The 24,565-nt window shown below is 30.8% G+C and overlaps 1 protein-coding gene across 2 annotated transcripts in view; it reads left to right on the forward strand.

Annotated features, from left to right (window-relative positions):
• LOC118203428 (uncharacterized) overlaps window positions 1-18,435 on the forward strand; it is a 53,534-nt gene extending 35,099 nt beyond the window's left edge. For both annotated transcript variants that reach the window (XM_035375705.2, XM_035375706.2), the window contains exons 6-9: window positions 626-749; window positions 3,694-3,947; window positions 4,115-4,210; window positions 12,614-18,435. In XM_035375705.2, coding sequence (XP_035231596.1) covers window positions 626-749; window positions 3,694-3,947; window positions 4,115-4,210; window positions 12,614-12,912 — 773 coding nt within the window. In that variant the 3' untranslated portion in view covers window positions 12,913-18,435. The remainder of the gene's footprint in view (window positions 1-625; window positions 750-3,693; window positions 3,948-4,114; window positions 4,211-12,613) is intronic.
• The last annotated feature ends 6,130 nt before the right edge of the window (window positions 18,436-24,565 follow it).

The raw sequence follows: 24,565 nt of genomic DNA on the forward strand, positions 1-24,565 counted from the left end.
ACTGTTCAATTTCTAATCAATCCCTGAACCGAAAGGTGGGTTGTAAAGTCAAGTTGCTATGTGAAAGTAGCTTCAAAGGAAATCGCAAATTTTTTTCGTGAATGGAATGAAAAAGTAGATCACATGTAGAAAAAGTTGTAGCAACAAATGGGGAGGGGACATATGATGGGGACTGAAAATAAATGTATAATATTCAAGAAAAATATTTTTTTCTAATTTTGATAGAATTTTTCATCATTTATTTTATTACAGGCTTATTTTATATAGTTGGAGACCTTACTTATCAATCTTCCCTCCCATTTAATGAGTAAGCATACTAAACAAATAAAGAAATTCAACTTGAAATTTAGTACAAATAAGCGTTATTTATGCTAATTTTTACTTCGATTTTTTTTAAAAAAATTTCCTTTCTTCTATTAAACAGGACAAAGTTATTTATTTTATAATAATCAAGTAGATTATTAAACCATTTATTGCAATTATAGTTTTTTACTCATATTTTGATGGCAAAAACAACTGACTTATTTTTATGTGTGCTTAACGGATTCTAATTCATCTTTAAAAACATGTAGCTAATTATTGTTTTAAGTGTTACATTATGTAATCATTTCATTTCCCATTAAAGACTTCCCACAACCTGGGCTTCATTCACTCAATAAGCAAAATGGCTATCCTGATAAAGACATTTACACCCAGCAAATTTCCAGAGCTGCTGATCAGTATGCTTCACCCAAGCATCATATAGTACAGTAAGGTTTTTTTTTATCTTCTTCTTATTCTTTCTTTTTAAGATAAGAATTATTATTCTATTTGGTATATACACTGGTGTGCAAAACTTAAGCAACAGCAGGGTTTTTTGCCATAACTCCACGAGAAATCAACTGAGAGACATGAAATGCAGAAATGAAGGAGAGTATTATGTACGTAAAGGATGATGAAAGCATCGGAGCTGAAAAAGGAATACAATGCATACGTTATGGAATCAAACTAAAACAAGCTTTATTGAACGCATAATATCGTGACTCATGTTTGTCTATCCAAGAGGAAGAACAACAAGCAGATGTTCCTTGATACGGGATATGCCCTCCCCTCACTGCAATGGTTGCTTTGCACCGTCTCCACATACTCAGAACCAGCTGGTGCAACTTTTCTTGCGGTAGGAATGCCCATTCCTCAATCAGCATCTGTTTGAGTTGTTGTGTGTTCTCCAGAGGATGTAAACGTGCTGCAGTGTGTCTCCCCAAAGCATCCCACACATGTTCAATGTGATTTAAATCTGGGGAGTACGCTGGCCAATCCATTCGAGTGATATCTTCACTTTCCAGTAGCTCCTCAACAGCAAGAGTCCAATGTGGCCGTGCATTGTCATCCATAAAAATGAAGTCTGGGCCAATGGCTCCTCGGATCAGACGCACATGGGGAAGGAGTACCTCCTCACAATGGTGATCCCTGGTTACAGACCCCCTGTCGAAAACGTGGAGCTCAGTTTGCCCGTTCAGCATAATGCCTCCCCAGACAAGAACTCCAGGACCACTGTTACGGTGTCTTTCCTTGATGTTACTGGGATAAAACCGGGTCCCGACCTCTCTCCAAATCAAAATATGTTGAAAATCCCTTCTGGATTCTCAACATACTCTCATCCTGAACCGACTCTCATCCGTAAAGAGAACACGACTCCATTGATCAGTTGTCCAGTTTTTGTGCTCTCTGCACTACTGTAAATGGTGGCATCGGTGGCCAACTTTCAACGGGAGGCAGCGTTCAGGACGGCGGGCGAATAGGCCCCCTTTATGAAGGCGTCTGGCCACAGTAAACCGCAACACTTGTTGCCCCGTTGCTGTACAGAGTTGCTAAGCAATGGCGCTTGCTAACTGCTGTTGGCCTCTTTTCACCTGCAAGACAATATATCAGTCATCCCCTGCAGTTGTTGTCCTTGGGTGGCGACCACCAACCTTTCTAACAGCTGTACCTATGGTTTGGAATGCTTTCCAAGTGCGCAAAACAACACTTTTGTTGATTCCGAACTCTGCAGCTACACTGGTGACAGTATGCCCCTCCTCCAGCTTTCAGATCATTCTTCCACGTGTGAAGTCGTCCAAGTGATTTCTTCTAGCCATATTTCACGAACTGACTCACTGGCACTTGCAGCGAATATGTTGAATTGCGTCTCCGTCCTTCCTTTTATTCTACTCTTGAGCTGCGCGCGCCGGTATCACGCGTTTTGTGTATGCTCACATTGCCTCTGACGTTTCGTTCCTGATATTTGCACATGCATGACGTTTCTACTGACTTATGTGTTCATTGTACTGATCTCCAGACTTCCTTTTCTGCAATTTCATGGCTATCTGCTAAATTTTTACATTGTTGCTTAAGTTTTGCACACCAGCTTATTTTCAGTTTTATATACTTGTGTTGTAAATAATTAAATGTACATGAAGTTATGCTTATTGATATATTAATGTTGCATCTGTTTGTAATTTGTCTCTTATTCCTTTGCACCATCTGACTAAATGACAGTGATTTCTTTGTTGCATTACCAAATTTCTGTTTAATCATTCCATTTTTAGCTTGAGTTTGAGAATTACCATTGTTGGAATAGCTTGAAATTTAACTTTTTAGCAGTTTAATGTGCAAGTTAATTGCAAATCTTCTTGCTTTTTTTTAAAATATATTTTGAAATTTATATCAGTAAATTTAAAATTTTACATAATTTTTTAGTTTAATATTTTTGTATCTTACATTTAATACAGAGCACAAATTTTTCTTGTTATAATATTTTATTTCAATAATATCACTAAATTTAACCTATTTAGAAATTATTCTTAAAATAATAAGATGCTTGTGATGTAGTTTTGCCCTGAAAAAATTAATAAATGTATTGAGGAGAAATTTCAGAAACTTTAGTGGATAATTCGTGTCACTTTAATGAAGTTTCTGAAGGAATATTTGATGTAAAAAAAAAAATTACTTTTCAATTAAAGAGACACTAGTTGGCACCCGTTTAATTCATAGTATAGTAGTAGTAATTTATTAGGAAACAATATTTGACACATAACTCACATTTTCAGTTGGTGTCTGATAGAATTTACCAAAAAAATTAATATTTTATTTGTTGTGTTGTAGGGTTTCATTTATTTTGACTTATAGTTATTTTAATTTGTAAACCTTTTCTTTTTTTTTTTTTTTTTATTCCCCTAGCGTTTCCTCGTCAGAATGTAAATGGGTTAGAGTGAATGAGAGTATTTAAACTCTTAGGGCAAAAAGTTTAAGAGCATGATTTCACTATTGTGATTGCACATTGCTCATTCTTCCAGCTGCTAACCTTAGATATCGGTTATGCATTCTGTCAGCGGAATTACTATCCTGCCAGCCTAAGTTCTGAGTCAGGCTGTTAGATTAACCTGAATTATGTAGTCGTGTACTCTTACCTCTAAATTTAATATTACATCTCTTTTAAGTTCTCATTGGAAGTGGTTGGTGTCCGTGAGCTTATAAGTCCATGGGGTCTGTTTAAGTTCAATAAATGGGTTCTTTAATATCCTTCCCTTGTTGTGTTTATCTTCAAGCCTTTGCAAGAAGTCACAAGGATAAACGTTTAGGTAGATCTACTTACATTTTATGATAGCAAAACAAACTAGATCCTACAGTGTAACTACTCTATTTCTGTTTTCATGTTATTCTTTTCATTTACAGTAAACCTTTAGATGTTATGCCTGCTGTTCAACAAAGTAGATCGTCTGAACTTGAAGACTACAAGTCTCGAAGATTTCCTTTACAAAGGCAACAGCCCTATTTAAATTATGATGAATCTTTGCAGAGGTCATATGCAAATTATCCTGAAGTCAAACCAAAAAATTATGAACCAGCTCCAAATATGGATGATGTTATGTATAGTAATGATGACCTCATTAGAGCTAGTATTGTTAATCAGCTACCAATTCAAACAGGTTTGCATTTAGTTTTGCTAATATGAGTAGACTGTATATTGTTTCTCTTTTATTTCCATATAAAATAAATTCTGTTGTTTTATTTTCTCTTTGAACTGTAATGTGTATTACAATATTTGTTTAAATGAATTTCTTTTTCCTCCTCCTTCCCCCAATTTTGTCCTTAGAAGATAATCATCATAGCCATGAACAGAATTTGAAACATATAATAAATACACCTATGCCTCATATTCATAAAAAGATTAAAGAGAAAACATCAGAGAGTAAGTTTTTACTAACATTCTGTGTCATATTTTTGTCTTGTAGAATTACTATAGCAATATACTGATTTATTATTTTGTTATATCATAAGTTCATGAATAGTTGTAAATAATTTGTATAATCAAGTAAGATAATCAAGTATTGTAATATATAATGCACTGAATAAATTGAAAAGGAAACTGACTACAAGTAATACTGTTTATCTGTAGTCAAATATTTTAATATGTGAAAGTTAACAGGCAATAAAAATAAAGTTATCAAATGTTCATGATCTTATTTTTGAATGGAAGTCTTTTTTAGCTTGTGAAGAAGCTTTCATTTTTTAAATGCAGTATCAGATTTTGATTAGAACAGTAATTTTTTATGCCTTCAAAGCAAATAAAATTATGTTGTTACTGTGACAGTGCATTTAATAATTGTATTGTTGCTGTTTTAAAAAGTAGTTTTTTTGTTTTGTTTTGTTTTGTTTTGTTCCAAAGGGGCTTTGTTCCTGAAGGATTATTGTTTTCGTTTTGTGATTTTGCATTGAATCACTATAAATGGCATATCACTTTTCAAAATGTTGCCACCAAATGTTAAAGTCCTGCATTATATTTGAAGAAATTAAATAATGAAGAATTTGCATAAATGTATATTAAATAATGAAGAATCTGCATAAATGTATATATGCTTCTTACATTGTTGATAAATAATGGTACCTAGAGCCATCCAATTTTGAATGACGTAATCCTATTGCGAATATGGGCATCTGAAAGCCCAAATTTTAAATTTGTTTTATTATTGATTTCATATTTTGTAAAACTTTAACGAATTTTTGATTAATAAACTCTATGATTTAAAAGTGAGCAATGGCAACACCGTACCGAGGGGGGGGGACCTTTTTATCTCCAGCGTGCAGAACTGTGTATCGGAAATTCTAAAGATATGCTCATTTTAAAATTATTTTGCATTTTTAATTTAATTTTAAATTTTAAATTTATGTTGAATTTTAAATTTATTTTATGTTGAACTGAATTTTATGGTTTAAGTGCAAAGAACATGGTATTTAATAAATAAAAGTAACACGCAAAACGGTAAAAAAACACCCCTTTAAACGTAATTTAAAATCTGAAACCTTTCAGTTTTTTTAAATTTGATATTTTTGATATCAAAACTGTGTTATGTAAAATCATTTGTTAATATTATTTCTAGAAATGTAAATTTTAATCTACATTTCTTTCACAGTGCTTTTTTTTTTTTTTTTTTTTTTTCTTTTTAACTAAGTGCATAATTTCTGTTTTCATAATCATCATTAATTAGTCTTAATAAAGTTTGTTCTGAAAGCAAACTTACAAATTTTATGACTTAATGTTTAGCTAATAACTTGATATTTAGCAATAGTTCCTCTCTTATTATTGTGTGAAGTGTCAATATTTATAAATATGTTTAGCATCAGAATAAAAGAGATTATCTGTGATTGTTTTTATAATCATCAATTTGTTATCATATCAAATTTAATATCTAATTTTTCTCATTTTTCATAATTGTTTTAAATTAATTTAATTAGTCATATGGTGGTGATGCAATAGCTTGTTAATGATATGGTTATGTTGCTTTAATTCTGCTTTTAATTCTCATTATGGCATGTTAACTGTCAAATTTATTATTAATTTAACAGGATGTTTTAAAATAGCTTTAAATTAATTAAAGTTATCATTATATCTAAAATAACCAATACATTATTATGAAAAATATTGGCATAGTGGACTTTTTGGTATATCTATTAAACTGTTAGTAAACATTTCTGATATATTGCTGTAGCATATTCAAATGTTCAGAAATAGGAATTTTTTTCAGGAATGCATTGTAAAAAGCGGATTAGTATTTCAGAATGGAATGTAGTCACCCCTTACAGCATTATGTGTCAGAGGATTATGTTCCATACAATTTTTTTTTAACACTCTCAACTTTTAGCTTAGAATTTTGACTGTTTTGTTTCTAAGCAATTAAAAGCCCTCTTCTGCATCATATGGGATGCTGAGGATTATAACATATGTGTATGGGACATCTCTTTCCAAATGTATTTATTGAGATTGACTATTCTAAATTTGAAATAATGCTTTTTCTCTTATGTGTTTTACTGTTCTGTTCTACTGCATTATCGTCTTGTCATTTGAATGTTTCACTTATTGTCTAAGAACAGGGTTCGTACGGTCCTTAAAAGTCCTTAATTTTTTCAAAAATGATTTTTGGTCCTTAAAAGTCCTTAATTTTGGCCAAAATTAATAAACGGTCCTTAATTTTGCTCATTTGAGATTTCTTATCATTTCTAATGATTGCCATTCTATGTGTGAATTGCGATTTCTCGTGAATATGGAATTAAAATTGCACGGCTCTTAACCAATCTGTTGGCGGATTTGCGTTGCAAACAATAAAAAAAAAAAAAAAAAAAAAAAATTAGCTACCCGAACGAAAGTATTGGTGTCTGATTGGCTATTCACCCAATCTTTCGAAACAGGTGTTATCCATAAATTTAGGCAGATTGTGACGAAAGCGTGAAGCCAGAAGTTCTTTAAGAGGCAAAAGTGATGATGAAGGTGCTCAAGAAGAAAAAAAAAGCGGGGGGGGATTCTGAAAATATTTGCCAAAATTAGAGCAATCCCAACCTGGAAGGCCACGACCTTTCCGACGCTAATAGGAACGAGATGCCTGGAAAGTGCATTTTCAATAAACTGTGGCTTCATCAAGTTGACTACAAAGACTGGATATTGATGGATGACAATCCTTATAAAGCTAAATGTGGTCTTTGTCTGAAACAAATTGAAATTTCTATAATGGGAGAATCAGCGCTGAAAATTCACATGAAAATTAAGTTTTGTTTTATCATTTCAGTTTGTTTTTACACGGTTTTGCTTAGCTTAATTTCTGTGTTTGTTTCAATTAAGCCATAAATTAATTTTTTATCACCTTCTATGGAGTTTATTCTCTGTCGCCAAGGGCAAATTCGGTAACGCTAGCCGAGAAAAAGTGAAGTTCGGAAATACGTTTTGAAGCTTCAATACACAATTAAGTATTTGGTTTAATCCTATGCTGTTGATAGTAATGCATTATTTTTGCTAATGGCGATACACTTATTAGTTGAAAACAACTAACTAATTAAAAAATTTTTAATTTTTTTAAAGCTGAAAACAACTAATTGAAACTAATTTTCCTGAATTATCTAGACGCAAAATTCACTTTCATGAATTACTAAAGTTATTGGGTAGAAGTTTAACTGAGAATATACATTCCGTATTATATATATATATATTTATACAGTACAAAGTCCGAGGTTGGAACTTCGGCGATCCTAGATTTGAGATTTTTACGGATATTAGATAATTTTAAATCTAGTAAGATGGCACGTAGAAATTATAAAATTGAAAATATGAAATCGTGATTTATGAAATAATGAAGCATTTATGATTTAAAGGGTATCAAAATTTACAAAAGAAAAGAGCTTAATATTTATATGTTTACTTTATTAAACATTTCTTTCAATGTAAGGTGTTTGATTTGTTTTCTCTGCTGATACTTTAGACTAATACTATAGACATATAATTTCTTGTTGAGTTATTAAGTGCCATTGTTCAAGTCCTGTAATTACTGTGTTGAGAATTCCGAATAACTTGTCAATCAAAATTTTTTCTCGTTCATTAACCTCTCTGTTACTTTCTTCACTATCGGTAGCTGTATTTTCTGGATTTAGAACCATACTACAAATTTCGCCCTCCATTAATTGATTGATGATTGGGGCATTGTCATCGCAATGAAAAACTTCTGTTTAACTTCCCTAAATTCTGCCGCCTAATACGGTCATGCGAGCTCTGGCGCTGGTTCTGGTTTTATGTGAATAACAAATCAGTTATTCTTAATTCAAATAGCACTAAATATAATCATTTGTCTTATGAGTATCATTAACAAAATCTATTTTTAGCATAAGGAAAGAAATTTCTGTTAAATCTCCCCTTGTCAACATTTTACCGCATTAAACTTAAATCTGTAATCATATAATACTCTGTTATTTCGCGTCGCTGCATGAGTCATCACTTAAGTTGTCATCCGTTGATAAACATGCGGTGATGAAAGCAAAATACAATAAATAATGATTTGCGATTTCGGTATCAAGGATATAAAATATTAGTTGTTGTAAAATTAACAAATGTTTCAGTATGAGATTATGCCAAGCAGATACGCAGCTATGGAGTCAAGTTACTAATCACACAAATTTATGCTAAAATAATTATTTCTTCAATAATGAGATATTTTATTTAGCACCAAACTGAGATTAAGAATAATGTATATTTTCAGTATACATTTCTTATTATATATATAGATTTCTTCAGTCCCCGTTAAAACATTATTAACATTTTGCTTTCAAATTACTTCAAAACATCTTTCAAAATATAACTTACCAGTATGGATGCACACTTTTAAAATAATTCTACTTTAATTAAACTTAGGAGATAATATAATTAATCAATACTGTTTAGGAAATAAATTATATATATATATATATACACACATATATATGCGATACTTAATTTTACTAATGCCTTGCATGTAATGCCCCTTTTAGCTGCAAAACATCTTTCCCTTCTCAACTGCCGAGTTTCTTCTAACAGTATCATGAATTTTGTCAGTATCATGAAGTTAGACGAACCATCTACTTCAGGAAAAGATGTAACTGCTAATTCAACATCAATAAGTGTAGAAAATAATAAAATCAATTCTTTTCTTTTCAAATCTGAAGTTACAGATGCAGAAATATTGTGGGCTAGTGCATCAAAAGCCACTATTATTTTAAATCGTGCGATGATATTGGGCCGTTATTCACTAAAATGTTCCCGGATAGTTCCATTACAAAATAGTTTTCATGTGGTGAAAAGGAATGTGCTTATATCTGTTAGTTTGGTCTTGGCCCTTATTTTAAAACTTTGTTACTAAAGCATTGTAAAAATGCTGAGTTTTTTACATTACTATTTGATGAGACTCTTAATCTGACAAATCAAAAGAAGCAACTAGATATTTATGTGAGGTACTGGCATCACGAAAATAAGGTCAGAACTCAGTACCTTACTTCTGCATTTATAGGGCATGCAACAAGTGAAATTATTTTATCCAAATTTTATGAATGTGTTGAAAAACTAGACTTGTCAAAACTCTTACAAATATCGATGGATGGTCCTGCAGTAAACTGGAAATTTTATGATTAATTGCAACAGGACTTGACAAAGGAATATAACATTCAATGCTTGACATTAGAGACATGCGGTTTACACATGCTTAACAATGCTTTCAAGCATAGGATGTCATCCACTGGCTGGGACATTCCATCATTCTTATCCTCCTTATATTGGATTTTTAAAGATTCTCCTGCAAGACGTGAAGATTTTTTAAGTATATCTAGCTTAAAAAAGCTACCTGTGAAGTTCTGCTTTTACCGATGGTTGCAAAATGTCCCAGCAGTTGAAAGAGCCATTGAAATATGGGATGACTTGCTACTGTACATTAAAGAAGTTGAAATGGGGAAGTTTAAAAAAAATTCATCGAAATCCTTCTCAAATATTTTGGAGGCAAGTAAAGATAAAACATTTCTTATAAAATTAAATTTTTTTTCTCTCTCTGTCGAAAATATTATTGCCTTTCCTTGAATATTATCAAAGTGATAAACCACTTATTCCCTTTTTTGCTGAAGATATTTTAAAACTTGTAAATGATTGCCTTCAGCACTTTAAAATTTTGAAACTAGAATATTCAAAAATAAGTAAAGCAGAAAATTGTTATAAATTTAATTTTTATGATACAAATTGTTATAATGATAAAAGTAAAGTTTATTTGGGATTCATTGCTGAGCAGTTAATGAATGATAAATGCCGCAAGAATCAGTTATTTTAATCTGCAAAATATTCTTACATTGTGATTATAATAGTAGCTGACTGTGTTTAAATAAATATCAAATAAGTTAAATAATAATCATGTAAATCTCTAAAATAGTGACTTTTATTAGTGTAAAATACACTTATACATGTTTTTAAAGAAATTATGTTCCTAATTTAATGTTATTCTACTTCATAACTTGTAGGGAGTTAGTTTAATTTTCAAAATTGTTTTATGGTAAGTATTAAATTGAATTTAATAATAGTGCATAATACACACTTCTGTTAGTTTCTTAAAGTGAAATTACAAGCATGAAGTCGATTGTATGGATAATTGCTTTATTCTATTTTTTTTTTTTTTTTTTTGCTGATAGGTCCTTAATTTTTTCTTTGATGGTCCTTAAAAGTCCTTAATTTTCATGTAAGGAAATGTGTACGAACCCTGAAGAATGTTTATATGGTTTCAGAATATTTTTATATACATGTAATAAGATTCCCCCCTTCCCAAAAAAGAGTGCCAAAGCAAATACACATGTATGACTCCGTTTATGATTGTGGTTTGTTTGACATATTTTGCTTAAATGATAATAGTTCCAAATCTAGCAATACTGTGAATTGCTGTAAAGTGTAACTGAATTCATATATATGGAGTAAGAAATTTTATTTGTCTTCATTTCACGCATTGTTTTCTCTTTTCCAGTTCAAGCTCTTTATTTTCTGATGTGAGGTTAGAAATGCACAATTTACTACCCATCTAATGCATAGATCTTATTTCTAAAACTTTCTAAATACATTAAAATCTGATACAATTTTCCCAGTACTACTGCAAGAAAGGTTTTAGTTGGAATAAAGATTTTAGTTATTCATGTGTGTATTATTGCAGATTGTGTCATGTACAATAGTTGCAATCTACACCTGAATTCAGTGAATCATTGGGATGGTAACCTGTGCTCAGAATTTGAGTACACAATATATATGTTCCTGTAGAATTTACATTTAGCCACAATTTTTCCCCCAACTGATTGTGGTATGCTTAGAGCCAGCTGGTTACAGTTTATCTGACCAACAACATTTTAAATTCAAGCTTTTAAGATGCCTGTTCAAAATTCATGCTGTTCGCCAATGCTTGCCTAATTCTGCGTACTTTATGTGCCTCATCTTATCATTCAAAATATAAATGAACAGTTTGAACCATTCTTTACCCTAATTTAATAAAAGTCTCTTATTTCCTGAATATTTTTTTCTATATTCGTTATTTTAATGTATGAGTTTACTCTTTTCTTTCAAAAAAAAAAAAAAAAAATTATAAAACTGCTTTAAAATAAATTCTGAAGAGAATTTTTTGTGGCGTCTGTACGAACGTATGTACGTGCGTATCTCGCATAACTCAAAAATGAGTAGCCTCAGAACGTTTAAATTTTATATACAGGACTGCTATAACATGTGAATGTGCACCTCGTATTTTGGTTGTAATCGGCCGCACCAAACGTATATAAATATATATATATATATATTTATCCACTTTGTTACCCGGCTCAGTGATCTCAGTTTCTTTACTCTTATATGATTGTAAATTGTGCATTTTTGGTTTAAAAAAGATTAAATTATATTGTTCTTATCTTCTGGTTAAGGTTTTTATGCCTTTAGTAAATCTGCAAGCAATATTTGTACAATTATCAACAGTCTAAAAGCTGTTTAAGTGCGGTTAAGCGTTAAGTTTTAAATAACATGGCGGACATATTTGTTTCAATTTGAAACAGCAGAATAGTAGATTTGTTGCCAATCTAGAGAGACTAATCTTCACAACAACAAAGATAACACCTTCATTTATTATTGCGAATTAAATCATGCTTAATCGTTTCTGGAATTTTTTCGAGGAAATAAGTGTTTGAGATTTACTTCGTAATTTTTAATATAGATATTTTGAGTTTTTATGTATTTTTGCCTTCTCGCGAAGTGAGAACTGAATTAATTAAATGAGAAATACTCAGTCATCTGTGAAAAACTGTTTCTTTTTTGTTTTGTTTGCTTAATTTCTTTTATACATCATTCTAGATATATTAGAGTATTTGAATAGAACATGTGGCATGATTAGATAATTCTTCAAATGATATAAATTTTGTGCATTCTGAGTTATAATATGAACGAAATATAATGCTGTTAAGTGAACCTAGTGTCAGAATGTCGCTATGGTAAACAAATATAGTGAATTTTAGAGTGCATTTATTCTGTTATGGTTTATGTGCTATCGACAAAGTAGATTTAATTCAATCCAATAAGTTTAAATGAAATGCAAGAAAAAATGAATATAATTTAATACTCCATACAAGGAAGTCATGAGGTGTACACATCAGATTTTTTTTATAAAAATTGTAATAGCAGCATTACGTATTTTCGCTATATTTTTATCTGCAAAGATGGTAAATTTTCATGTAATATAAAATATGCTATTAAGAAGAAATATTGGCTAATTTTTTTTTCTAATTTATTTGCTTTAATATTTTTTAGGAAAGAATTCTGCTGAAGATGATTCCCTCATTATAGTCAAACCCACCTCGCATTCTAAAGGTATACAAAGAACTGTTTTAGATTTTAAAATGTCAGTGACAGAACTATACCAGTCAACTAGAACTCACACTCGAGAAACTAACAGTGCAATTCTTGCTTTAGTTATGGGACTAACAGCAACAGTTTTACTGTTTATTCTTCTTGCTTGTCGCATGAAAACAATACGTCGGAGAATGTCACGTAAAGGTAGAGGTCTTGCTCATGATGCAGATTACTTAGTCAATGGCATGTATTTATAAAATGAATAATGCAGAAAATCTCTGAAATAGATAGTTGTTACTACTTTTGCTGTATTTGGAAATATAAGTGATTTTCTTGTTAAGAGAATCACATATAATATTCCAAGCTTGTAAAGGTAATGACTATTCCTATTATTGTTTCAGGTAATGCATATTTCTAGTCGTCTTCTATTTATCATTTCATTGTTCGTTTTTGCAGCTGTTGCTATAATAGTCTTGTGTAAAATAAATACGTTAACTCTTTTGGAATTCTGTAAAATGTACATAGATTCTGGTATTATTTCAAAATAATGAAATTTGTGTGAAAAATAGTTTGATTTCCTTTAAATTATGCTGTTATGCAGAATAAATAAAATTAAATTTTATGTATGGAAACTATCAGTTTTAGTCTTGTCACATGAATATGCTGTGGCTTTTATGTAAGTAGTTATTAGATTTGTTTGACTTTTTTATCAATGTTTTAAATGTTAAATTCTATGCTTAAATAAAATGAAAGACAGAAACTGTAAATAATAGATAATAAATTAAGAAAATTAAATTGCTGATATACCCTTAATATTTATATAACTAAGCCATCAGCTGTTTTTATTTTTATAGTTAACTTTTGAACAATGCAGGTTTAAAATGAGAGATTCTACTTTCATACCTATATCTTTTCATTAAAGATGCCATAGAAAATGTCTTGAAGAATTTTAATAACTAAAAAACTTGAAAGCAAATTGCATCATGAATTCTTAAAATACATCTAGATACTAATTTATCTTATTATTTACTGCAGTAAAAGCTTGACTATCCAGAAGGTTCGGGAAATGCCAAATGAAGTAAAAATTTTAGATAGTTGAACAAATTAAAAAGTGCAATTCTCAATAGGAAAGCCAAGTAAATGGAAGAAGAAACTTCTGGTCTAAAATTATAAAGTCATCTGATTTTATTTTCAGTTTGAATATCAAAATTTTTTTTCATTACATTTAAAATTATGTAAGATTACAAGGAAGGGAAAGTACATTTCATATGTAAAATGAGTTATTTTGTAGGCCTTTTTTGTTGAAAGTTAAAATATCTTATCCAACAATGAAATCTTGTTGAACCACAAAAGTTACCAGAGATGCCACCAAACTTGTAGCAATCGTTCTAGCAGAAGTATAATTGAACAGGTCGTTCTTTTATGTAGTTACATAATCAACAAATACAAGCTATGGATATAGCGTATAAAAGACTTCAAGTACTTGTCATTAATTTTCACATTGTATTATCTCTTTTCATATAAAACTGCATGTGAACACTTGTCTTGATCCCAAGATCCCATTATTTTGAAAGTACAGTACAAAGTCTCTAATCCAGACGTCCATAATCCGGGACCTCAAAGCTACAAACTTTATGTGCATGCATAAACGTATAATGCATTTACGCATGCAGATATGTGTGTTTACACATGTGCATAATGCATTTATGCATGTGTATAATGCATTTACACATGCCCGTTTAATGTATAACAGATGGTATAAGTTAGGCTAAAATTATCTAAGGCATTTCAGTTAATGGTGCAGATTGCACTGTTCCTTAATCTTCTAATTGGATCCGCCTTATTATTTTTTGCAGAATGTTAGAGCAATTTTATAAAAAGTAAGCTTGAACTTTCGATTATGTCAAAAAGAGTTTCAAATTTTGGAGCTGCCAAAGGATCTACAAAGCGAAAGCATGTTTCGATGTCCATCAAACAAAAAGTGGAATTGCTACAAAAAATGGATAAAGGCATATTTGTCTCAAAATTATGCAAGGAGTATGGCATGGAAAGTCAACTGTATGTGACATAAGAAAAAGGAACTTTTTGAATATTGTGTGGATTCCAACACCCCACTTGCAATGACTAACAGAAAAAGGGTTCGTTATGCTAAAAGTGACGATCATGACAAAGTGATGAATGTTTAATAAAGTAAACAAATAAATATTAAGCTTTTTTTTTTGTAAATTTTAATACCCTTTAGATCATAATTGCTCTTTATTTCATAAACTACGGTTTCATAGTTTTAATTGTATAATTTCTGCATGCCATCTTACGAGATTTAAATTGATGATCTATAATCCGGAAAAACCCCTAATTCGGAGTTGCCGAAGTCCCAACGAGCCCGGATTATGGACTTTGTACTGTATTACACTCCATGCTGCTCTTCAGAGCTTTAAATTTGGGAACTTCAGAGAGAAGTTCCCAAATTTCAATCAATTTTTCAAGGGACAAACAGATAAATAGCAGTATAACGTATATCCTTCTTTAAAAAACTAAACTGGCTTTTCAGTAGCCAAATGGGTTTACATAAAATCATGGTGAAGATCTTGAGATTTTTTTGTAATGTGATGCTTATCCATTATTAGCACTAAATCGTACTGTATGGAAACAGTATCCTGTATATGCTGGCTTACTTTTTTGACAGGGAAGAATTAAAAAAATTCTAAAGTATTCTGGTTGAGCTTTCCAGTTAGCTGAAAGCTGTATAGTTGGGCATTTCCTGAAAAATTTTAATTTTTCAATATCTATTGTTAGTAAATGCCTGCCATATAGTACTAATATAAGTGCGGACAGGGGGGGAAAAATCCTATAAATAGTGGACATAACTTAGATTGTCTTTAAATATAATACAATGTTTTAAATTCCTAATGATTTTTTTAGTAACATTTACTTTTACGTAGTTACTTTGTAGTATCTATTGCACAAACATAAAAAAATCATGTGCTGATCTACTGTTAATGTTATGGACAAGGTATCTGATCTGTCATAGATCATGTTGCTTTTAGGACTCCAAAAGTTCTGTGCAGATTTTCAACAGAGTAATGCCCAGCTGTTTTTAATTTAAATGTTGTTCATCAATCAGATTTATATGATTTACTTTAAATTGCAGAGATTTTGTATTAAACACAGTATATGAAAAACTGACAAATTGAACCACATTGTATGATTAAGCAGTTTTCAGTATTTCCACATAATAAATTGTTTACTTCATTAGAAAAAGTTGCCATGATTTCTGTTAGGATCTGAGAGGTTTATTTTTGAAAGTGTGTAAATTAAATAAATAAAATGATCTTTTCAGGCTTTCAATGATAGTTAAAGTAGCAAAAATTTAAAAAAAAAAAAAGAAAAAAAAGAAAAGAAATAATAATATAGTTTGATAAATACTTTTTTTTTCAAATGAAGGGAAAAAAATTTAATGTGATTTAATGTTATTAATTATTGAACTCTTAGTATATACTTTTTAAATTAGGAAAATCTTGTAAGTAGCTTTAAATTATGAGTTTTTCATTTTATGTCATATATTTTAATTTTCATACAAGTTTTTTTCCCCAGCCAGATGAGCTTCTATAAAATGTTTCCTATAAATAACTAAAAAAAATAAGTTTCCTATAAATAATGATTACAGCCAAAATGGTGTATTTTTTTAATTCTTTTCTTTGTTTTTCCTTATTACTTTTAATACATTTAAATTCTTCAAAGAATTTATATATCTGTTCTCTCTATATATTATGTGTGTGAGTGTTTAATCATATGTGATTCATATGTCTAATCTACAGCTGATATTATGTTTTTAATAGAATAAAATTAATGCAAGAATTATATTCATATGAATTATTACCACGACTCGAATCCTCTTTTATTGTATCTTTATTGTAATTTTTAATCTCTTATTCTCTACATTATATATAATTTTTTTTGCAATATTTGTTCTTGAGTACCATAGAACTAGTTAAATCTAAGATAAGAATAGGGATATAAATTTATTATGCATTTAATATATGTGATCTGTATTGTCTAGTCTGTTAGAACTACCATGGGGAATCTTTTCCTAGGTGGAAATAAAAAGTGTAACAATATCTTTTGTTGCTTGTTTTTGATGTTTTTTGTTATAATATTAAATTTCAAATAAATTTTAATTCTTTAATTAATTATTTAGCATTAATAAATATCTGTTTGATGCTAAATTGTATATATCATTTTCAGTAATAAAATTGGACTCTCTGATTTTGTATATATGTATATATATAGAGAGAAACTGAAAAACCAAATATAAAATCTAAACTGTGATGGTAATAGAATCAATGAAGAATTAAAATTTGAATGAACATGTTGACATAGAATATGTAAAGAGCCATAAAAACCAAATAAAAAGTGTCTGATCAAACATTTGCATAAAATAAGTTAAAATTGGCTAAAAAAAAGCAAAAGTACAAGCTCAGCATATATGTAAAATTGTATAAAAAGGGTGTGTGGCTGCAAAATTAGGGTACTGCTGATTTATTTATTTCATCAAAGGAGTAGAAATTAGACATACATTTAGAAATCTAATACCTGGTTTCTGCTGCAAATTTGTGATCATTGTAGTATTTTGGATGCGAATAGAATAAAAGTTATGATGGTAATTTGTAGGGTTTATATTTATTTTAACTAACATTTATTTTAAGCTATCTTTCCTGTCAAGCCTTACTTTCCCCTGGAATTGCCAATGCCAGAGTATGTAAATTTTAGTAGAACGCGCAAAGTATTCAAATTTTCAGCGGAAGTAATTTAAGTTAAATAGAAAGGAAACGAGTTTGTAGGTGTGCTTTTTTGATTCACGAGCGGGAAGGTTGCTAGGTAGAAATTTAAGAACCGCACGTTTCGGCCTGTGTGCTTGCTTCGGCAGTTAGTTGAATCTTTCAACTTTTTATTCAGAAAGTTTGCTGAAATCTCAGCTGTATCTTAGAACGCGGTTAAGTTAGTCACGATTAGAGAGCCTCGTAGGTAGTGACTTGTTATTATTCATTTTTAGTTGTACTTTCTTATTTTTATTTAACCGCTGGGTTGGCATAGTTTGTGAGCGTCAAGTGAACGCATCTGTAACTGCTAAAGTGGAATACAAAGGGAGTTAAACCCTTCTTAAAAGTTTGTGTATTTTAGAGTTCATAGCAGTCACTACTATTGTTGCGGGCAGATTGGGGCCACGCAACACCACAAATTAATAATTATTACAAAACAGGTTAAATTTATCATATGATTTGCTCTGCTGCTGATCAGATTAGAAGAACAGCATTGAATATCTACATTAACATATAAAACAGAACTGAAAAACCAGTTACAAATGAATAAAAAATTCGTAATAAAAGATTAAAAAATTGCATATAACTTGTTCTACATACTGATTAATCTGTGTTGCAGTTCTTTTGTATGTTGAAAGACAGTATTTTTCATCATTCATGTTTTATTGCTGTAGTAAATCAAGAAGGATTCATATTCTTAATCTCAAATTGCATTACTTCCATTTGAAATTAAGCATTTCTTTCTAACCATGTTTTCTTTTATTGTCTTTCAAGGCAATATTCTATTTGACAGCTTGTTACAGAAGAGTTCGATTTCATTCATGCTTAGTTTCAATATAAAAGTCTTGTGTTATAAAAAATTCTGAACAGAATTTCTGTTATTTCATTGCATATCATGTTCTTGCAGATATGTATGAATTTTGTTAAAACCAAATAAAGTTTGTTTTAAAAGTGCCATAAGCTTTTCTCTTACAGTGCTTTTCTTTTATCCTTAAAGTTTTATTGATATCTTTTATGATATTGCTATGTTGAAATCAAAATAAGTTTCTCTAGTTTTTGCACTTTTTTCTGATAATTATTAATTGCATCATCACAGCTTTTTAGTATGTCCGATTACATTGTCAGTGGTGTAAATAAGGGAAGGGCAAAAGCGGATATTTGTCCCTAGTTGGCATCGAATTTATGATACATCAAGTTCACACCGAATTTATGTTACAAAATTTTATAATGAAATATTTTCTATTCTTGGCAAACAGGAGGGGTACAAAGTCTTCATATGTTCCCAGGCACTGAAAACCCTATCTACGGCTCTGTACATTTTGCCTATAATAATTGTTAAAATTTTTGAATTGATTCATTTCTTATACTTGCATAATTTTAACTGTTTTTAATTCTATATTAAAGACTCCTTCTTCAGCAAGTCACATGTATATTTAAAATATTTATGAATGGATTTATTTCCAAATTTTATTAAAGTAATTGAGTTTTTTAAAATAATTATATATATAAATATATGCATATATATATATATAATTTATTTACTAAAGAATATTGATTATATTATCTCCTAAGATTAATTTTAGTAGAATTATCTGAAAAGAGTGAATCCATACTTAGTAAGGTCAATTTGGAAAAATGTTTTAAAGTAACTTGAATGTAAATTGTTAAAAATGTTTAACGAGGACTTGAATTAAACCATGAATAACAAAATTTCAATTGTAAAAAGAAATAAATTATATTATTATTTCTGCAGTAGCAGAAATTGCTTTACACTCAAAATTGAATTAGCTAAAATGCTTAATCAGACTGAGTTCTTTGGTTCTCTGCATTGGTTCTTAATCCCTTCTATTCACGGAAATGTTTGGCCTAGCTTGAATTGCCGGTTTGGCATCGCCTTATTGCTTAAGTAAAGGACAAAACACCTTTGTATTTATTTCTTAATTATTGTTCATTGAACGGGAGTTGGTTTGTTCCCCTTGAAAAGTCAACTAATTTCCGATCAATGACAATGATTACTTGCATTTAATTTAATTACTTACTTTTAATTTATTTCTTTTTACAATTGAAATTTTGTTATTCATGATTTAATTCAAGTCCCCGTTAAACATTTTTAACAATTTACATTTAAGTTACTTTAAAACATTTTTCGAAATTGAACTAAGTATGGATTCACTCTTTTAAGATAGTTCTACTAAAATTAATCTTAGGAGATAATATAATCAATATTCTTTAGTAAATAAATTATTATTAACTTACTTTGCAGCAATTGCGCAAGTAGTAGAATAACTCGAATTCACCTTAAGTGAATTTAAGATCATATGTATATGGATATATGTATATATATATATGCATACACATATGTAAACATATGTTTTTATGATTCCTGCAGCATATGTTTTTGTATGATAGTGGTGCAATTTCTTTGTGATTTATATCAAATCATTTTTTATTTTTGTTTGATTACTGTATTCTTTGACTTCTAGTAACCTATTATTTTATTGAACTTTATTCTAGTCATACTAATGTATATTTACTTTTTGTATTACATTTTATATCTAAATAGTTATTTATTGTTTTTCATGTTTGTTTTGTGTGATCTGATTTTTCACTCTCCTTTATTTTAATTTTATGTTATAGATACCATTATGAAGTAAATGTCTTTGTACAGTTAATATGATTTATTGTATTGACAGACTTGTTGTTTTAATGAACTTGTTGGTTTCACAATTCTGCAATGGCAGATGATAACTCACTTATTTTTTACATTGGCTATACATAGCCTAGCATCCTATTCATTGTTTGTGTGTTTATTTTTTATGCTTACATTCTTCGTATTATCACTTCTAGTCATTCTTTTACAGCTAAGTTCATTTTTAAACATATTACCTGTAGATTTGCATCTACTTATTTCTTAATATTTTTTCTCCCCTAAGCTCTTGGAATTATTGTTTAAATTTAATTATTCGGTCTTCCGGAAAGTTCTGTCTGTTTTTGGAATAAAACAAAATACAAATTTTTCTTACCGTCAATAAACTTTATTAAATAATATACCGTAATTTCTGGAAAAAAGGCCACATCAGCGTAAATGCCACACTCGAGAAAAATGGCGGAAAAAAATTAAAATTACACAGAAACGCTGCATCAGCGTAAACACCGTAATAGATTAAATTGCGCGTGACATCGTCGTGGGCCATATAGATGCAAAATCTCAACCTAAGTCCTGATATATGACATACCAGTTAAGGTAAAATGCATGAAATGAAACCATAACTCAAAAATAAATTAAAGGTAAGAAATGTGGAAAATATATTTACCTTCACATATATACTTATATTTACCCACTAAAGAAGTCCATATTTGTAATACTCAGCCTATATTATAAAAAATGTTGCAACAACGAAATATTAAATTTGGATGACAAAAGGAAATTTTAAATTTTACTTACAAAAGGAATTACAGCAAACTATACATCATATGAAGCCATCAAAATCTGATTCTTCACTATCTGAATTAAAAAGATTTAGTAAATTCTGATCTAAGTCTTCCAGATCGTCACATTCATCCTCTTGGTTTACAGTCTCTTTATCTAAGGATATAATTTCAGCTTCTTTGAACCCTGCTATTATTGACGATGTTTTTACCGATTTCCATGCACTTCCTACCCACTTTGCAACTTCTTCATAAGATGCTCTATGCATGGTATACATATACAATTCTTCACTCATCCAACACTCCCACCACTTTCGGACTTCAGCTTTGAAGGATTTATTACCTGACAAATGTAACGGTTGTAAGATTTTTGTCAAACCACCAGAAATTATTGCTTCGGTCGTAGACAATTTTTGACATCTGGTTTTCACTGACTCTAGTAAATGAGCACACATGGAATCCATTATCAATAACCCTTTTGGTTGGAAAAAAGATCCCATACGACACTGCCAACCTTTTTGTAGCCACTCATGCATGATTGTTTTGCACATCCAGCCGTTCTCATTTGCACAAATAATTACGTCATTAGGAAAATCTCGCTTCGGAATCAGTGGCGGCTTGTGGCTAAAATTAATGGGGGTGCTGTTCCAAAAAAATTTAGCCTTTGTTTTAAAATTGTGTAAAAGGAAACAAACATGTATAAAAAGCAAATTTATTTTGAAACTTCATGAAATCTTACAGGAAAAAAATTAAACATTTCTTAATTACTTTAACCAAAATTGTTACAGTTCAATCTTTGTCTATTCATTTAAAAATGAAATCCATTCTTCTTGTTTTAATTTGTGCGAAAAGATCAATAATTTTCTCCTTGATCTCTGGATGACAACTGAGGAAATTTTTCTTTATTGAAAGCAATTCCAGCGCATTTAGTCTTTTCGAATTCTTAGTGCTTCTTAGAAAAGTTTTCGTTCTTTTCAATGTTGAAAAGCAGCATTCTGCCTCTGATGTAGTCATGAGAACTCTCAAGAGAATTTTTATCAGTTTCGTAATTTCACTAAGAACATTACCTAGATTATTTTAGAAGATAAATTTCAGAAGCTCGATTAATTTGCAGTATTAAGGATATCAGACCTACAGTAGAATACTTTTAGTTCAGTTTCAAGCTTTTCTTTGTCAGTCATTGGATATGCTTCAGTGGTCAGTACTATTTCTTCTGTAGAATGTTCATTCCTAAAACTAGTGCAGCATTTCTTGTTAAACTATTTAGCAACTGCTAAGTGTTTAGTAGAAGAATATCTGTGCATTATATCAATACATAGTATAAAGTTACAAATTTCCTTAGCTTCTGCCATCAGTGTCTTTGAAAAATTCTCACAGTACTTTGAGTTTCTTAATTCTAAAATAGCAGTTTTGAAATTTGTTATATATTCATTAACTTTAAACACACTAATTTATCTGGATTGCATTTAGTTGTATATTATTTCAATATGAGGAATCTGATAAAAAAGCTCTAAGCAAAACTTGAAATTATCATCATTTATATATTTTAAAATTCCTTTTGCTTTTGCAATAGTTTGATCTGCATTTGATGTTGAATGAATTTTAGTAAGGCAGTTTTTTAAAAGTTGCAAATTTTTATGAACTCTGTTTATGGTCCGTATGATGAAGTTCCACCTTTTGGAGGAAAGCCACACGCCCGGAGTAAAAAGAAATCACGTTTCCAACAAGATGCCAGACTTTCGGCACTGCAAGAGCGACAGTACTCTTCTCTCTACCCGGCTCGCTTGCTGCTTTCTGTGTGCGCATGTGCAGAACAGCCAAACACTACGTCGCTGGAACTGTGAAGTGTGCAGTTCCAAACAAAGACTTTTGTATTTTTGTATTTTTTTTTTTTTTTTTTTTTTTTTTTTTTTTTGTGTGGGGGATGGCTATTGACATTAAGCTTAAGGATTATATGTATTATAAAAATATAAAGAAAGAATTAAAGACTAAAGGGCCCGCTGTATTAAATATTAAAAATAATAATAAGTGGAAATAGGGGTGCTGCAGTTCCACAGTGCTTATTACGAGCCGCCACTGTTTGGAATAGTCTTTCGTTTAAAAATGATCATTGGCCTTTAACTTGCCACTATTTGCGGCACAAGCTAACACACATGTAAATGACTTTCTTTCATGCCCCGTCGTAAGCAAAGATACAATTTTTGCACCAGTTTCATCAACAGTTCTGTTTGCAGGAGAGTCGAAAGCTAACGGCGTTTCATCCATATTTATTATCTGTGACCGAAGATTTTTTTTTAACAATAATATCTGTCACATATTTTAGAAAAGATGCCTTTTTATCCTGCCAGTCCATTGGTAATTGTTGCCTGACTGTTGTTCTAGTACGCACAGAAATATTTTTTCTTTTAATAAATCTGCTACACTCCTTTGAAATCATTTATGTTGATCTGTTTTGCTATAAACTTTGCTTGTAAGCGAATTTTTACAGTCGAAATTGCCATTCCCTTTCCTCGTTGCTCCTTTATCCAGTTTGCAAGGTCGTCCTCTAGATTCGGCCACCTTACAGTACCACTTCTTTTGGGTCGTTTCTGTTGTGGCATATTTTTAAGAAGTTCTTTTTCAGTTCTCCAACGTCGAATACATCTCTCGTCCACTTCAAACTCTCGAGCTGCTGCTCGATTTCCAATTTGTTCAGCACATGTAATTACATTAAGCTTAAAACCAGCAGTATAGCTTCTGTGCCGTTTAGGTGACATTTTCAAAATTTTTCCGCTCCTTTCTTACTTAAAAACTATCCAACAAGTACTTGTACCCAAACTGATGGGATCTGTATCTGGCAGAATGCCAAGAAAAATCGATTCATGCTGAAGGGGAAAAACGTCAGAGTTCCTTATTGCGAGGCAGGTGGAGTCGTGTCTGCCTTTGAAAAAAATTGCAGAAAAGGCAGGGGTGGGGAGAGGATGGATCCTGGAAGATTCATCGAATGGCTGAGGAGAGAAACTATTTAAACTGATGAGAATGTTGATTTGAAAGGGGGAAGAATGTTATTGTTCTCTCGTTTAGGGTGAATAAGGCATGTAGGTCCGTTCAAGGGAAAGAATGTAAACAAAATAACGTTCGCAAAAAGCAACTGAGTGGTCTTTTGTGTGGGAACAGCACCAGTCTATGCACAATGACAAGGCCATCCAAACTATGTGCAATGACCATCATAGAAAACATTTTATTTTTAGTGCACCTAAACGCCGCACCCGCTGAAAATTTAAGTTTTAAACACGTAAATTCCGCGGCGTTTCTTCCGGAAATTACGGTAATTGGCATTATTATTAATGACTTCTTGCCAGCGTGAGGGCAATTTGTACATATCATTTCTGGAAAATGTTGTATCTTTTGATGCGAAAAATTGAACCAATGCTTCTTTGATATATTCTTTATTTTTGAAATTTTTGCCTTTCAAAAATTTTGTAAGGACAAAAATAAGTGATAGTCGGAGGGTGCTAAGTCCGGGAAATATGGTGGATGCGACGGAATTTCCCAGCTTAGTTCTGCAATTTTTTGACAAGTCCCCAAAATAGCATGTGGCCTGGCATTATCATGATGCAGTATGATGTCCTTCCTATTGAACATCACAGGTTTCGTTTCTTGGACTGTTGTCTTTAAATTA

The sequence above is a fragment of the Stegodyphus dumicola genome, chromosome 1, assembly GCF_044657685.1.
Source record: "Stegodyphus dumicola isolate Sdum_Otavi_A_Nest chromosome 1, ASM4465768v1".
In the NCBI taxonomy this organism is placed as follows: Eukaryota; Metazoa; Arthropoda; class Arachnida; order Araneae; family Eresidae; genus Stegodyphus; species Stegodyphus dumicola.